Consider the following 14,575-nt stretch of genomic DNA (forward strand, 5'->3'; position numbering starts at 1 on the left):
CAGCGGAGACCTTTGAAGTCTGCTGTTCTTTAACGAAACATCTCGCTCACATCAGAGCACCCTATTAAATTCCACTCATACAGGGAGACAGAGAAAGAGCGAAAGAGTGAGATTGAGAAAGCCAGGGCAAGTGAGCGCTGACCGACCTTTGTGTGAATGCGTGGGAGAAGCGTGTAAGAGAGAAAAAGAGGGAAGGACACGTCACTGGCGTCAAGCACACCATAGAGATCAAGCACAGGACAAGAAAAGAAACACATTTCAAAAACTTTATTGAGCATTATCTCATCAAATAAACTCACTTATCCAATTTAGTTGCTGCTAATATATGCAGAGATAGAGAGCAGTATATCTTAAGTTAAAACATCTCTATGTATTTGATAGGTATTGATTTAGCATAACCAAGAAGTAGCTTAATGTCTGGGAATCAGCACTACTGTTAGCGGGCTAAGCTAACTAGCGCTAACCTTTCAAGTTTAATTCCATGCGGCTAAATTAGTTTTCCAAGCCTGCTAGATTATTATTGCTTCAATAACATTAACGTTTCTTTGCTTGGACAGAAGTTAGTAGAAATTCAAGCTTCATTTCATCTTTGTTTGCATTGTCAGTCACAAATTGCTAAATGATTTAGCTTTGATGACCTGTCATAGCTGAAAGCAGGCTTCATTTTCTTGGTTTCTGTGTGTCTGAATGTACATTTGTGACCATATGTGTATTTGTGTGAGTGTTCAGAGGATTTAAAGGATCCCACTCCTTGAAATAACATCATAAACTAACAAGTGGGCACTGGAGGTGAAACATTACAGACATTCAGAGTCAGCATTAACAGAGTTATAGGATTCGAAATGTGGAGCAGGCTTTTATGGTGTTTAAAGCTGCAGTGTGTGTGTGTGTGTGTGTGTGTGTGTGTGTGTGTGTGTGTGTGTGTGTGTGTGTGTGTGTGTGTGTGTGTGTGTGTGTGTGTGACACATTGACATTGAATATCTCCAATAACATAAAAGACAGACGGAAAGTGTGTGTGTGTGTTTGTGTGTGTGTGTGTGTGTGTGTGTGTGTGTGTGTGTGTGTGTGTGTGTGTACTTTAGGTGCTTGTGTTAGCATCAATGTCTTGGCTGCAGTGAGAGAGCATCTGCAAAATGGCACTCATGAGGCTAATTGTGATAGAGCTAACTCATCACATTGGCACCTTCACAAATACATTAAGACACACACACACACACACACACACACACACACACACACACACACACACACACACACACACACACACACACACACACACACACACACACACACACACACACACATACACACACACACACACACACACAGCCTAATGTATTTTTTATTATCTATGTTGTTTAATACATTTTTATAAATGTGATAGTAGGCTAGCGTTCTCTGATGGTCTTGCTTCACAGAAGGGAGCTAATAAGGTTAATTTAGCAGCCATACAAAACATAATCTTTAAAGTTATGAAGAATTCAGAGCCTGGCTAATCCCACATGATGATTAAACTTTCAGTGGTTTTTGGCCATGGAGAAGCAGCAGCGTTCAGAGCCACAGGTGCACCACAGCAGTGCTGAGACACACCAAATCACTTAGCAACCACTTTGCCTTATTACCCAGAATCCACCAGGGTCCTGTTAGTGTATTAGCAGGGTATTCAGCTCTTTTCATTAGTGCCCCTGGCTCATATCTGCTCTCACCTGGGTCACAGATGAAATGGTATTTCCTTCCCAAAAAGGGAAGATCGGATTGCATGTGGCGTTTTATGTCTATCCAGTTTGGCTGCTTGCTTTCCAGGCCTTTCTTCCTCTTCCCCCAAATACAGCATCATCTCCTTGGCTACGTCTCTTTGCTACACAGGGATAAATCCTGTTTGTGTTCTCCTTCATGGCAGTATAAAACCCTCCCGCCGATTGTGATGGCTGAGTCCAGATCAGTCCTGTTCAGCTTTATTTCATCTGGCGCCTTGAGATCCTCTGAGCTTCAAAATCTGCCTTTTTCTAAAAAGTACAGATAAAAAAAACTGAAATGGAGGTATGAAATTTGGCAGCACTGGCACTAGCAGCTGTGTCAGTTTTGGGGTTAAAGCTGCATGATGCAATTTTGCACATTAAAGCCCCAAGTGCAGTGAGGAGATCTGAGTGCTGGATCTCGTTAGTAACAACAAAGAATGCAAAATAACTTTTTTTGGACAATCTACTTTTCCCCTCTTAATGGTTGGGGATGGCAGCCACACCTTTGAGGGCATTGAGAGGACTTCCAGCTACTTTTATTGAAGTTACTACACTAAGGAAGGATAGGATGCCATAGTTTGTTGTTTACACTTTTGTGGTGCATTTATATTCCAGGAAAACATTGCCAAGTGCAACTCAGCTATTTGTCCAATCCAGCTATCAGTCCACTGAAAAGTGTGTGTTGGGTTCCAAGGCCCACAGTGTGCAAGGATCTTCTAACAAAAACTGCTGGTCCTCGATACCCCGGGCAAACAGCCTGATCAACTGGGACTGGACACTGCAGAGGGGGAAAAAAAAAGAGTGTACACACATGCATCATTTAGCCTGAATAACAAACCATCAACTTAATGACTGTGCTCATTTCAATGAGGCTTTACTGTCCATGTGGCAGATGTAAAAGCAATTAAATGGTACCCCTGTGTGCAGACTTGACAAGCCAACTTGAAAGTTAGAAAATCGTTGTGCTGTGTTAAGTATAACTACCTTTAAAGAGCCACCTAAAGCAGATGTTACAATACAGATGAGGCTGACAAAGTATAATGACACAATAATAACACGTCATGATGACGCATACAAGGTAAAAGTTTACAAGCAGAAAAATAAGCTGTAAACAGGCAAGATGGCTATATATGGTACAGTCAATTGTATTATATATAATTAGGGGTTTTGTCTGAGAAATGACACGTATTTTTACTGGAACACCTGTTTACTCGCAGGCTTCACTGGTAGTTAGTATGTGGAACAGTGCAGTATATCACAATTTTAAACTCAACATGGAGGGTTGTTCTTCCAGAATACCCTTCCAACATAAAAAATAAATACCAAAAGCTCAATAAAATAACCCTACAATCAAGAAAGCACTTTGTTTTGCTATTATTGCCACTTGAGTTTAAAGATTTGTATTTCTGACTTTCAAAGCAAAATTCTTTCTTTCCCTCCGTTTCGCCTGGGCTGTTACCATTAATTATCCGTGTAGCACTCTGGCTGGCTCACTCCAAGAACGATTAGCCGAGAGGAAGAGGCAATAAAGGATGGACTTCTGCTTTAATTAAAGGGGAGTAGCCTTTTAAAATGGGGAGGGCCGTTAAATTAGCAACATTACAACGCCATGCATCATTGGCAAAGTACAATGGAGCATGAAATAAATGATGCCTCCAGCCGTGCCACACTGGCTGTGTAGAGATCTGATGGGGAAGGCTGAAGTGTGGACAGAGCCAGAATAATAAGGGAGGCTAATTCCTCCGAGTTGCCAAGATTGTCCAGCAGGGAACAGTGAAATAGCCTCCTGACAACAGACTGTTGGACACTCGCAGCGCTAATGGCACTGCTGCTCTAATTTCTGTCTGGCCAAGTAGAAGAACTTCTTAATCACCATCTATTGAGATGCCTTAAATTTCCTTAATTTTGAAAAGACATATTGTTGAATGTTGTTGGAGAACTATGTCAGAACCGTGTTCTGAAAGTTTGGAAAATATGTTTATTTGCTTGATTGCAAAAAATCATCAATAGCACTCTTAGCTTAGCATAAAGACTAGATTTCTTAACTAGCTAATTAGCATCTGTTTTTTTTTATCCACACCAATTTGTCATTTAATGGAGTTATGTTATTAATTGGTCTGGAAAAGTAACTTCTTGAAGTCCCGTTTCGTTTTAATTTATTCAACAGTTGTCTAATTTTAATTATTTGTATCTTTGTGCGATTGCACCTCAGTTATCTGGAAAAATGTGCTGAAGTGCTTCAAATAAGTACCACAGGTATTTTGGAGTTGAACTGTACATTGTACACAAGGTGATTCTGTGATTAATTACCTGACACGGATGGCAGCGTGAGGTAGTATCTCCCCGTCGCAGTTCCAGCTGCTGCGGGAGGTGTTGTAGTTGTAGCTTGTTTGAGCAGAGCATATGGGCCTGAAGCCTGTCTTCTGTGGAGTCTCAGTCAGGTCTTCTAGTGAAAGCATCTCATTTTGCCGAGGCTGGAAACAAAACTTCCTCACCCGGTGGACCTCCACAAAAGAGTGGTCAAACTAGGGAAGGAAGCAGATGAGGGAGAGATGAATGGATGAGGGAACAGATGTACCTATAGATCGTTCAAAGGTCAATGATCTCCGGACGCACTTGAAGAGTTTAATCTCAAACTGCAGCAAGCTGAGAGGGAACACAAGAGTACATCTTGCTTTTTGCCTGACCAAATTATATTTTGTGTCAAATTGGTCTGGTTTTTGAGAAGTCAAAGTATTTAGAATGTTCTTTATTTCACTTTAACACTCTTACATGCATCCTTAATCGGAGGCTCACAGGGGAATATCAACCATCATACAGAGCTCAATAACAGACAGTGATAAAGACACTTCAGGCAGCTTTTTCCAAAAGGTGGACTTGATGGATTAAGGTCAAACTCAGAATTGAATTTATTATATAATAAACATACTGCTTGTTATGAAATTCTTGGAGCAAAGAACCGGAGCAGACAGGAGAGCTTGAACTGATGTCAGAGATGAAAGATTTATTAAGTCACAGCCAGAGAATTGACATAGATATATGCTGAGGAACTGTAGTGACACAGCCCAACCAATGGCTATTCTTGGCATGTACATCTTACCTTACCTGACCTTTACCCTTTTGTTTACTGGCTCCTAGTGTGCGAGGTTAAAAGTTAATATCATCTTCATTGTCTTTTCACAGACTCCTGCTGCTTTTATAATGAAAAGCAAAAGGGCATCGAGGTTTATCTTTCTTTCTCTCCATTCCCGATAAAAGAAAATGGCCGACAGGAGATCAAATGCAAAATGTTCAGAGGGACAGAAGAGGTCAGATGAAATGGAGATGCGTAAAAACTAAAGGGAAGTGAGGATAAGAAGAAAGAGAGATGAAAAGAAATTATTTTGTCAAAATCCCCTTTCATCTCACTCAGTGTCGCAGAAAGGTTCAGCTCTGTCCAGCGCACTTTCTTCTACTTTACGGGGTGCCACTTTCCCTCTATTCCCTTCTCTTTTCTTCTCCTCCTTTTCCTTCCTTATCCCTTCATTCCTGCTCTTTCTCACCCTCTCATCCCGAAAGCGGAGTGACAGCCATTTATTTCACATCAGACCCACTTTATGACTGCAACCGCTTTGCATTCATGCTGGACGGTCTGCCTAAAAGGCTTTCTGACAAGGCCATGAATACGCTTAGTCGCTTCTCACTCCTTGTTTCTCTCCGCTTGGCTGGACAGTGATGCTGATATTAAGTGAACTCTGATGCAAAGTCCCCCTCTCTGTTCTCATACGACTACTTGTCTACCTTTCTGTATCGCAAGTGAAGCAGCACAGAAGGTTGCAAACTACAAACCCACTACATCATGCCCTTTCTTGACCAATACCACTGAGATTTGTGGTCATTTATGAGATATCATTTGGTTTTCACCATAAGAAAAGTCTGACATACTGTATGACAAAAAGTGAAACGGGGTAAAGAGCCACTTAAGGGGACACTTCGCTAGGTTTACCCCAAACAAGCCAATCTCTTTGATCAGCATTGTGGGGTATTAGCCGAGGTGGGATTGACATGTGACATGAAAATATATGTATTTACATAAAGTTAGAAATATTTCACCTGTAAACACATACATAAGTACCTCGAAACTAGCCAAAAATCTGACAGAGAAAGTGCTGCTTTGACATCTTGTTAGTTGTAACTTGCTAACACAATGCTCGCTAATGAACAAGCTAACGAACATTTGACCACCAATCTTCTAAAAGGGAATAACCATGGACTTAGCTAGCAGCGCTACAATGCTAACATGCGCATGATATAACTGCGAACATGCTCACGTATTTCTGAGGAAATGTTTGTAATGCTCACCTCAGATTAGCATATTAGCATGCTAATCTGAGGTGAGCAGCATTAACACACACACACACACACACACACACACACACACACACACACACACACACACACACCAGCAGCAGCTGAAAAATCACTTAAAACTGTGTCCGACAGTAGGTTTCAGTAATAGTATAATCTTGTCTAACTCACACAGTAAAAAGAGCCATTACATTGCAATACACCACAGATACAGCTTGCTCCCTGTGTCACACCCACACAGGCCCTCAGCTGTACAAGAGGAATTGCTAACAATGACCCAGATAATAAATCAATTACCTCAGCATTGAGGGCAAGCAGTTTGTCTTCAATTATGCACAAATTAAAATATAAACAGGGTAAATTAAGTTGAGAAAAATAGAGATTCCCAGTATTGGATTTTAATATATTGCGAACATTCTCGGTCATAAAATCATTTTTAGGGCTCTCCGAATTAGCATCACCAGGGAGTGTTGTTAATTCCATTTTGCCCACATAATTTCATTCAGTCATCTGGATGTAATATATTTTAATGGGATCGTGATATTCCAGGGGCACGCTTCATGTCACAGAGAGCAGCGAAATCATTCCTTAGGATGCAACATTTCACTGGAGAAGCAGACTTTCCTTTATTTTCGTAATTTTTCTTGGTATTAAACCATTGGCCTTTTCTGCTAAAGGAACATTAAGACGCTGCAAATACATAACATCTTGTGCAAGAGTAATATGAATCCTTGTAATCTGCAAATTGGAAGCACAATTCAGGATGTTGATGTAAACTCAGCCTAAGATGTAACTGTTAAATCAAAACAGTTTTCGAAGTGAACAGTAAAACAGCTCCTGCAGGTGAAATTACTCACAAGACCCTTCTAAATGGGATAAACTTCCTAAGGCCTTTCCTGAGGTAATAATTACTAATCAACAGACTTCCCCTGGCAATACTTGTGCTATCCTAAGAGGGCGTTAGTCTGGTATCAGCCTGTTCTTCCCTACAGCACATCCCTGATGCAGCGATTACCGGTGCCTCCTCGGACCAGGGTGGAGGTTATTTATGATACGTGGGAAGGCACTCGGGCTAAAGTGAACCACAGTTGGGAAATTGAGCCGAGTCAGCAAAAGGAGGTGCTAGCACAGCAAGTGGGCAAACTCCTGCCTTCTGCTCGCTCGTTTACAGACTTAACTCACTCTCAATTCATCTGTGCACGGACCGAGGAATTCTGCACCAGAGTGATTGACGGGAAGAATAAAAGACTTTTAAAGTTTTGCTGCATTTCAGAGACCGTACTCTTTGAAGGACATGTTTTCTTATCCCTGCAGACACTTACGTTAGAGGTATGAAATCATGAATTAAATACTGCTTTAGAAAGTGCCCTGCAGTTAAAATTACACAGCTTCACTCGTACCTGGTCTTCTTTGTTGGTGTGTCGAATGAGATGCGTGAGGAAGTCCAGACGGGAGCACTTCCTGACCAGGATGAGGTCTGTGGTGCCGTCAGCGAGGTGGGCGGAGGGCGACAGACCCTTTGGACTGCGGGGGCACGCGCAGCTCATACTGGCAGCATTTATTGCGATGAACTTTCCACGGATAGTCCTCCAACAACCATCTGAAACAGAGGAGTCAAGAGTTGGAGCTGGAACACGCATACAGTTTATTTAGCTGTTTATGCTTCTGTTTGACTAACTAAACAAGTTTCTGTATTTAATATTTTGAAATGCAGAAAAACTTAGTAGATTAAACATTTTAAATGTATAAGGGGCTCTAAGTTCAAGCAGAGAAAATGTTGTGTTTGAAATTAAAAATAAGTGGAACTGCAAATCCCCCCGAATCTCATTTTACAGGTTGTGTTTTTTACAACTTCAAGACCTTTCTGGCAATGTTAAATCACCTCCATCTGATATTGAAACTTTTAAATGAACAGAATTCATTTATTGCAAAGCAGTTTCGCAGCGTTTGCAAACATGCCACATCAGATTTGGCTTGCAGTATTGTCAGCTTTCAGCTACTTACGCCTACAAGTTAGATACAAAATAATCTAAACCTTTGGATTCATTTCAACCTCCAATTAGTATTTTCCAGACGTGCTGATGTTAGACTGAAACAAATAATCTGTGCACCATCAGGTATTCAGTTTAGAAATTACACTGAGTATTTTGCCATGCTTTACGAGTCCTTAAGGTTAAGTTCCCAGCATGTTACACATCAGCACTGATGCTTATCAGAGTCCATTAGGATCCAGATGTCTTGGCCGGAATTCTCCGAGCAGTTCTACCCTAATGATGGAGCCAATATAAGAACTGATGCTGAAGGTAATGAATGTTATTGCCCTTGTAGGAGAACTGAATGTCTTATGTTTCCAAACGCAATTAATTTTAGCCAAGGAAGGCTTCACAATATCTGAAGAGGAAGTGGTATGGATAGCAGAGTGACTGGATTAACCTCAAGTTTGCTTGTTACGATTAAATACACACGTGGCCTCCGAGTCTTTAAAAGACAGACGTGTTGGTTTCACTTGACAAATCACAGCTCTGTTCCTCTGAGATTAGCGACTGTTTGCCATGATGGCGTATCAAAGGAACAGCATCACCCACGGGGGCTGCCAGTGCCTGTCACTGGAGTAAGCTACAAAAAAAGTGATCACAGTCGTCCAAACCTCAGAGGGAAAATTATTTGATCTGGGGAAAGCAAAACGATTCATTACCTTTCTCCCTCATTTCGCAAAGCAAATTTACAGAGGTGATAACACAAACCCACGATAACAAGCCCGCTGAGGCTACATAAAAACAACAATATTCTAATTGGGAAGCTGTGATTAAAGCTGGGGAAAAAAACCCCAACTGTGGACTGTAGGCACTGCATAAGAAGATTTTTTTCCAAATTAGTATTTGCTTTCAGAGTAGAGGCTGGCTCATTTGCAGAGAGTGAGTGTGCTGTGCCTCATTGATTAAGCAGTTGTCTGAGATTCCCTCGCCAGTAAAAAGATGAGAAAATGTTTTTTAAAATTGCAAAACAAACAGCTGAACTGGCGTGAGAGCTGGCAAATCTACATTTCTTCCTGATTTGTAAAAGACTGTCACACCTCACAAACAAACAGGTCGTGTTCGCTTTTATATTTACACAGGAAAAACACACACTTCATAGGAAGACTCAAATAGCCAAGAAACAAAATGGCAAATTTAGTATCATGACACCAATTAGAGAGGAAACACACACACACACACACACACACACACACACACACACACACACACACACACACACACACACACACACACACACACACACACACACACACACACACACACACACACACACACACACACACACACACACACACACACACACACACGAGTCAGTATTTATTCTGCCTCCAGAGGTTTTCTCAGCACTGTCAGAGGGAGAATCATAGATAATTAAATGTGTGAGTTTGTTTGGGGACAGACGAGGGAACAGGAGGTGACGTCCCACTCGAGGCTGAGTGGACAGACACCAGATTACATGTTCTTCCTTTCGGAGAACATGTAATCTCATCAAGTAGAGGCAAGGGTGGATGCTGGAGATTTGGAAATCGATAGGCGGGAACAAAAACAAAAAAGTGTCTGTCGCTGGGGCACAGCGGAGAGATGTGCAGTGTCACTAAAATCAGTTTATATTTTCGCATCAATAACTCATCAAAATTCTCATCAAGAATCTCATCAAGAATTCTGCCGTGCCGCAGGAGAAAAACAACCCCAACTAAAAAAGAAAAAATGGAGATTTTTGAGAAGATGATTATTTACAGTCCATCTCAGGTACAGAAAGTAAGTGTAGGGAGAAGAAAGACAGCATGGGTACATCTGATTTAGTTTTCGCTCTCTTTTCACACATTTCAGAAGTTTCGAAATAGTTACAAAATAGACAAACAAGCAGATAATGAGGCAGAGAAAAGAGAGTTTTCCCTATGATTACTTTGACATTTTTGCGAGTGATAACCCCAAAGTCGTACCTTTATCCGTCTTTTCCTTCTCCTCTGACATCTCCCACTGCGTGTCCTTTGATGAGGGTTTACTCTGACAGACGCTGCACCTAAAATATCAGCGAAACCTTGTTCTATCATGATCAAACCATCAGTGTTTGCAGTGACATTCAAGGTTTTAACGAGCTAAGAAGACTCATTAGGAGGGAATAAATTCAGTCCACCTTAAAAGAGCCCACCTTATGTTACGCCATTTATATTTAAGTCACTTTTGTAGAAAATCCTCAAAGAAGTCTACTGCCAGAAACGCCTTTTTGTAGCATAATTATATCTCTTTTATGGTAAAATAGATGCCAGGGTCTTACACAGAGTCTTAAAGACGGTTTTGGACTACATAACAAATGCAAACATGACCTTTTTCTGAAAATACTAAATGTGCTTTCAGTCCATAACACCAGCAAGTCTTCCTGACAATATAAAGTCTCCTATTTAAGCTCTGGCAGGTGAACCGCTGCTATTGAAGCGCATCAAATAAGTAAGCACATTGAATAGCTATAGAACCGGATATCTGTGGTGCTGTGTTTACCCAGATCGACACTGCAGCTTGTCCCTGGGATCCCCCATGTTGTTCTCAGCGGGGAGGAAAGACACGGAGCCTTCATAGTAGTTGTGACTAAGAAAGGTTTTCACCCCTGGAACAAAACAACAAACTGTGGGTCACAAACGCATCAATTGAGTACAATTTGCTCCTTTGCTATCAATAAATGAGCCTGTACATGCACAGGCAAACGGATTCAAAACATTTATAGATCTTTGTAAAAAGGTTTATTTTTCAACCAGCAGTTTTTATGCACACGTTAAGAACTTGTTATACACACTCATCTGTGCCGTTGGACCCAGTTTAGATTACCTGTTTCATAACTTGAATCATAAACTTGCTGCCTATGTTTAAAGCCCCTTCCAGTACAATGTGTAGTGTTTAAGTGCGGCTGCAGCGGGAGGATGAATCTTGGCGATGTAAGTGAGTCCCAATACGGAGCAAAACAAACACTTGCACTGAATCCACAAAGGCAGAGGCTGTGTGTTAGATTTATATCTTTAATCCTCCAAAGTCTGGACCTGGAGCAGGACCAGCAAGCTCAGGGATAAACTCCAAGTAACCCCACATGTGCGAGGTCACTGAGGCAGAGGTTTAAAAAAAGGTGTGTGGATAGCCTAGCTTGTAGATTGACCCAGGGTTAGAAAATGACGGCCCTCATACCCGACAGGTCATATCTAGCAGGACCCATCCATCTCTTCCTCTCGCTGTCTGTCAGTACATCACCATAGAAACCGTATCCAAGCAACGAGACAGAGTATCTGAGAAAGCTGTCATTGTGGTGAACTGAGCACACGTCCATGGGCTGGGAATCACCTGTGAAGAGATATCGAGTAAAGTGGATGGAAAAAGACAATTCGCTCAACGGTTGTTTGTAGCTTCCTACACAACACCGATAACATTTCAGGGAAAATTGACACAGCGTGCCAGCCTGACACATAGCGTGCTGTAAGTCCTGTAAGTGTTTTCCAAATACCGGTATTCACTCACCCACAATGATGTGTAAAGCAGAAGTAACTGGATCGTTGGTTCCCACTGTGGCAAAGCAGATACAATCAGTGGACCCTGTTGGATAGGAGACACAGAGGTCAATGATCAGCCATTATAGCCCGGGTATTGACAAGTTAAATACACTGCAACATAAAAAATGACTACAGTGGCACGGAAACTATTTTCAGTGATATAAAAAGATATAGCAAACCTCCAATATTTAAAAAAGCTGTGTGTAGAGGGCCTTTTTTTTTTAGCATCAATGGGATAAAATGCTGCATTTTCACTGCATGGTGCGGCAAAGCTCTACTAAAACCCTCCCTTTTGGTTTTTCATGAAAAATTATATATTTTTTCCACTGTAGCCATGGCAAGGCAAGTTTATTTATACAGCACCTTTCAACACAAGGCAACTCAAAGTGCTTTACAAAAATGAAAGATATTAAGAGCATCTAGAAATAGTGCAGCAGAAACACGTTATAAAATGGCATTCAAAAACAGTCATTCAAAAGCAAAGATGATAAAATAAACACAACAGGTTTAAAATACATGAATAAGAGTTACTGTCCAATGTTAGATAAGAAGTTAAATTAAAAGCAGCGGCAAAAATAAATGTTTTCAGTCTGGATTTAAAAGTAGTAAGAGTAGCAGCGGACCTGCAGGGTTCTGGGAGTTTGTTCCAGATGTTTGCAGCATAATAACTGAAGTTCTGGATGGTTCATAATGTAGCAGGAGATCAGAAATATATTTTGGGCCTAAACCATACAATGCTTTATAAACCAGCAGCAGAACTTTGAAATCAATTCTCTGACAGACAGGAAGCCAGTGTAAAGACTGGAGTGATGTGATCCACTCTCTTAGTGTTAGTGAGGACTCGATCTGCAGCGTTCTGAATCAGCTGCAGCTTTCTAATAGATTTCTTAGTGAGACCTGTAAAGACACCATTACTAGTCATCCAAAAAAGCTTTGAAAGGGAGGTGTATAAACTTGATAGCAATCTCTAACCCTAACTTTTACTACTACTACAAGCTACAACTTAGCTTCTTAATGCTAAGAAGGCCTTTTCAGTGGTAGAAGTGTCTAAAGTTAGCGTCATTGTGGTAGACCACCTCCTGCCTAAGCCCTTATTTCTGCAGGCCGTATGTAAAATGCTCACAATGATTATGCTAACATGCAGGTATAATTTCATGTTAGCCATCATAGTATAGCTTGCTAGCTGGCTAACATTTGCTAATGAGCACTGAACACAAAGTACTTCTTTTTACCAGTTAAGTATGACTTCCCTTTTTTTACTGAGTGACCTTTTCTTATTTCTTTATGTTCATGCAGGAGCACAGGCCAGGCCAAATGTGTTAACCGTCATGCCATTATTTAAAATACTGTTGTTCCGCCATTTCGGCACACAGGAAGTAAATCACATGCTTGCTTTTATTTTATTAGTTTGGTTGAATTACCCATTGAAAGCAGACCTTACAAAGGGCAGTTTTATGTGATGCTTTCTTCAGTTATGTAACTCCATTGGCATATACATCACATCACATGTACACGTCAATCATTAAGGTTTTGGTCCTTGGTACATGTCTTTTGAAGCCACATCGAAGTGTGAGTAATTCAGTTGAATGATTTTATTAGGCGGTACGTTTTTGGTCGTAAAAGTGAGCTAATAGGATAGCTCCGGGTCCGGGGTTATCAGCAGCTCTCCTCAGCCAACAAATGAGGGATAAGAGAAACCCTCTGCCTTGAGAGAATGTTTGATATTACATTTTTCAACTTGAGAGGTAATAAGGCTCTATCTCTCTTTCTGCGCCACACAGCGTCATTTCAGACCTATCTGCCCCACTTTGATCATCTTCAAGTGGTGAAATGGACCCACTGCCACTGATAAAAGACAGAGAGAGTGAGGCAGAGAGGAGAGGACAGAGTGAAATCTTACTAGTGATGTTTTGAGCTGGCTCGCAGAAGCGTGACAGGGGAGATCAGGCTCGTCATTCAGCAGTGGACACACCGATGAGTATGAAGATGAGAACTTCCTCGGCCTTGCTTCACTTTCTGTTAATATCCCTTATCTGGTCTTTGCTTCCGTTTTGAGAGCTTTATAATCACATCTGAACCCTTTTCAATCCCTCCCAACAGCCCTGCACTGCCTGCTATTTTGCTAAGAGTGAAAAAACAGTGACATATGTTATGTGCCTCTTCTAAAGCTACTCAGTAAAAGCCAACTGACTTTGAATGGGTTTAAGTGGCGCACGCAAATGTTCAATGATGTTTGGTGCTAAGATGTTCAATGTTACATTTCCTTTAAGTTACTCAACCGCATTAGCCTGTTGGCATATTTGGAGGAGAAACTTGTCACAGAGCATATCCCCAGCGGAGAAGCTCCACTTTTTATCTGCATCTTCCCGCAAAACTGTCGTGCCAGTAAGATCATGTCGGCAGTGAAATCATCTTTATCTCAAGAACAACAATGGAGTCGAGATGCTTTTAGTGCGGCCCCGAAAAAGACGTTTATGTTGTCTGAATTCTCAGTACATACATTTATTTATAGCTGCACTAGTGACTGTATCTCATAAGGACAGCAGAAAACACTCTACGACAGACAAGTGGACATTTGAACAACACATTATTTTTATGTGACATATTAAATGTGTCAGCATTAACCAGCATTCCTAACACTGCCTGTGCCTACCCCTAGCCCAGGGATACTTAAAATGCTTTGCCACAGGGCCTTCTTTGTATATTAACAGGGGGAGCACGTTGGTGTCAGTTGGAACACCAAATCCAAGGGAGTTTCCCTGAAACCTATTTTATTTTCTGTTTTTTTTAATGCACTTTTGCACTTTTTGTGCATTAAAAGTACTGGGGGAAAAGTCCCAATGTGTATTACTGCCCTAGCTTATTATTTCAATGGTAAGTATACATCTTTAAATGTTGTTTCATATATTAGCCCTTATTT

At 41.1% G+C, this 14,575-nt stretch overlaps 1 protein-coding gene across 3 annotated transcripts in view; it reads right to left on the reverse strand.

The window, feature by feature from the left end:
• Positions 1-240: 240 nt before the first annotated feature.
• Positions 241-14,575, reverse strand: part of cerk (ceramide kinase) — a 30,848-nt gene continuing 16,513 nt past the window's right edge. For 2 of the 3 annotated variants that reach the window (XM_063906129.1, XM_063906128.1), the window contains 7 exons: positions 11,624-11,698; positions 11,297-11,449; positions 10,622-10,727; positions 10,066-10,145; positions 7,487-7,686; positions 4,050-4,264; positions 241-2,517 (listed from right to left, as the gene is read on the reverse strand). In XM_063906129.1, the coding sequence (XP_063762199.1) occupies positions 2,400-2,517; positions 4,050-4,264; positions 7,487-7,686; positions 10,066-10,145; positions 10,622-10,727; positions 11,297-11,449; positions 11,624-11,698 (947 nt within the window). In that variant the 3' untranslated portion in view covers positions 241-2,399. The remainder of the gene's footprint in view (positions 2,518-4,049; positions 4,265-7,486; positions 7,687-10,065; positions 10,146-10,621; positions 10,728-11,296; positions 11,450-11,623; positions 11,699-14,575) is intronic. The other variant, XM_063906127.1, reaches the window with a different exon arrangement.

Source organism: Eleginops maclovinus, chromosome 17, assembly GCF_036324505.1.
Source record: "Eleginops maclovinus isolate JMC-PN-2008 ecotype Puerto Natales chromosome 17, JC_Emac_rtc_rv5, whole genome shotgun sequence".
Taxonomy (NCBI): Eukaryota; Metazoa; Chordata; class Actinopteri; order Perciformes; family Eleginopidae; genus Eleginops; species Eleginops maclovinus.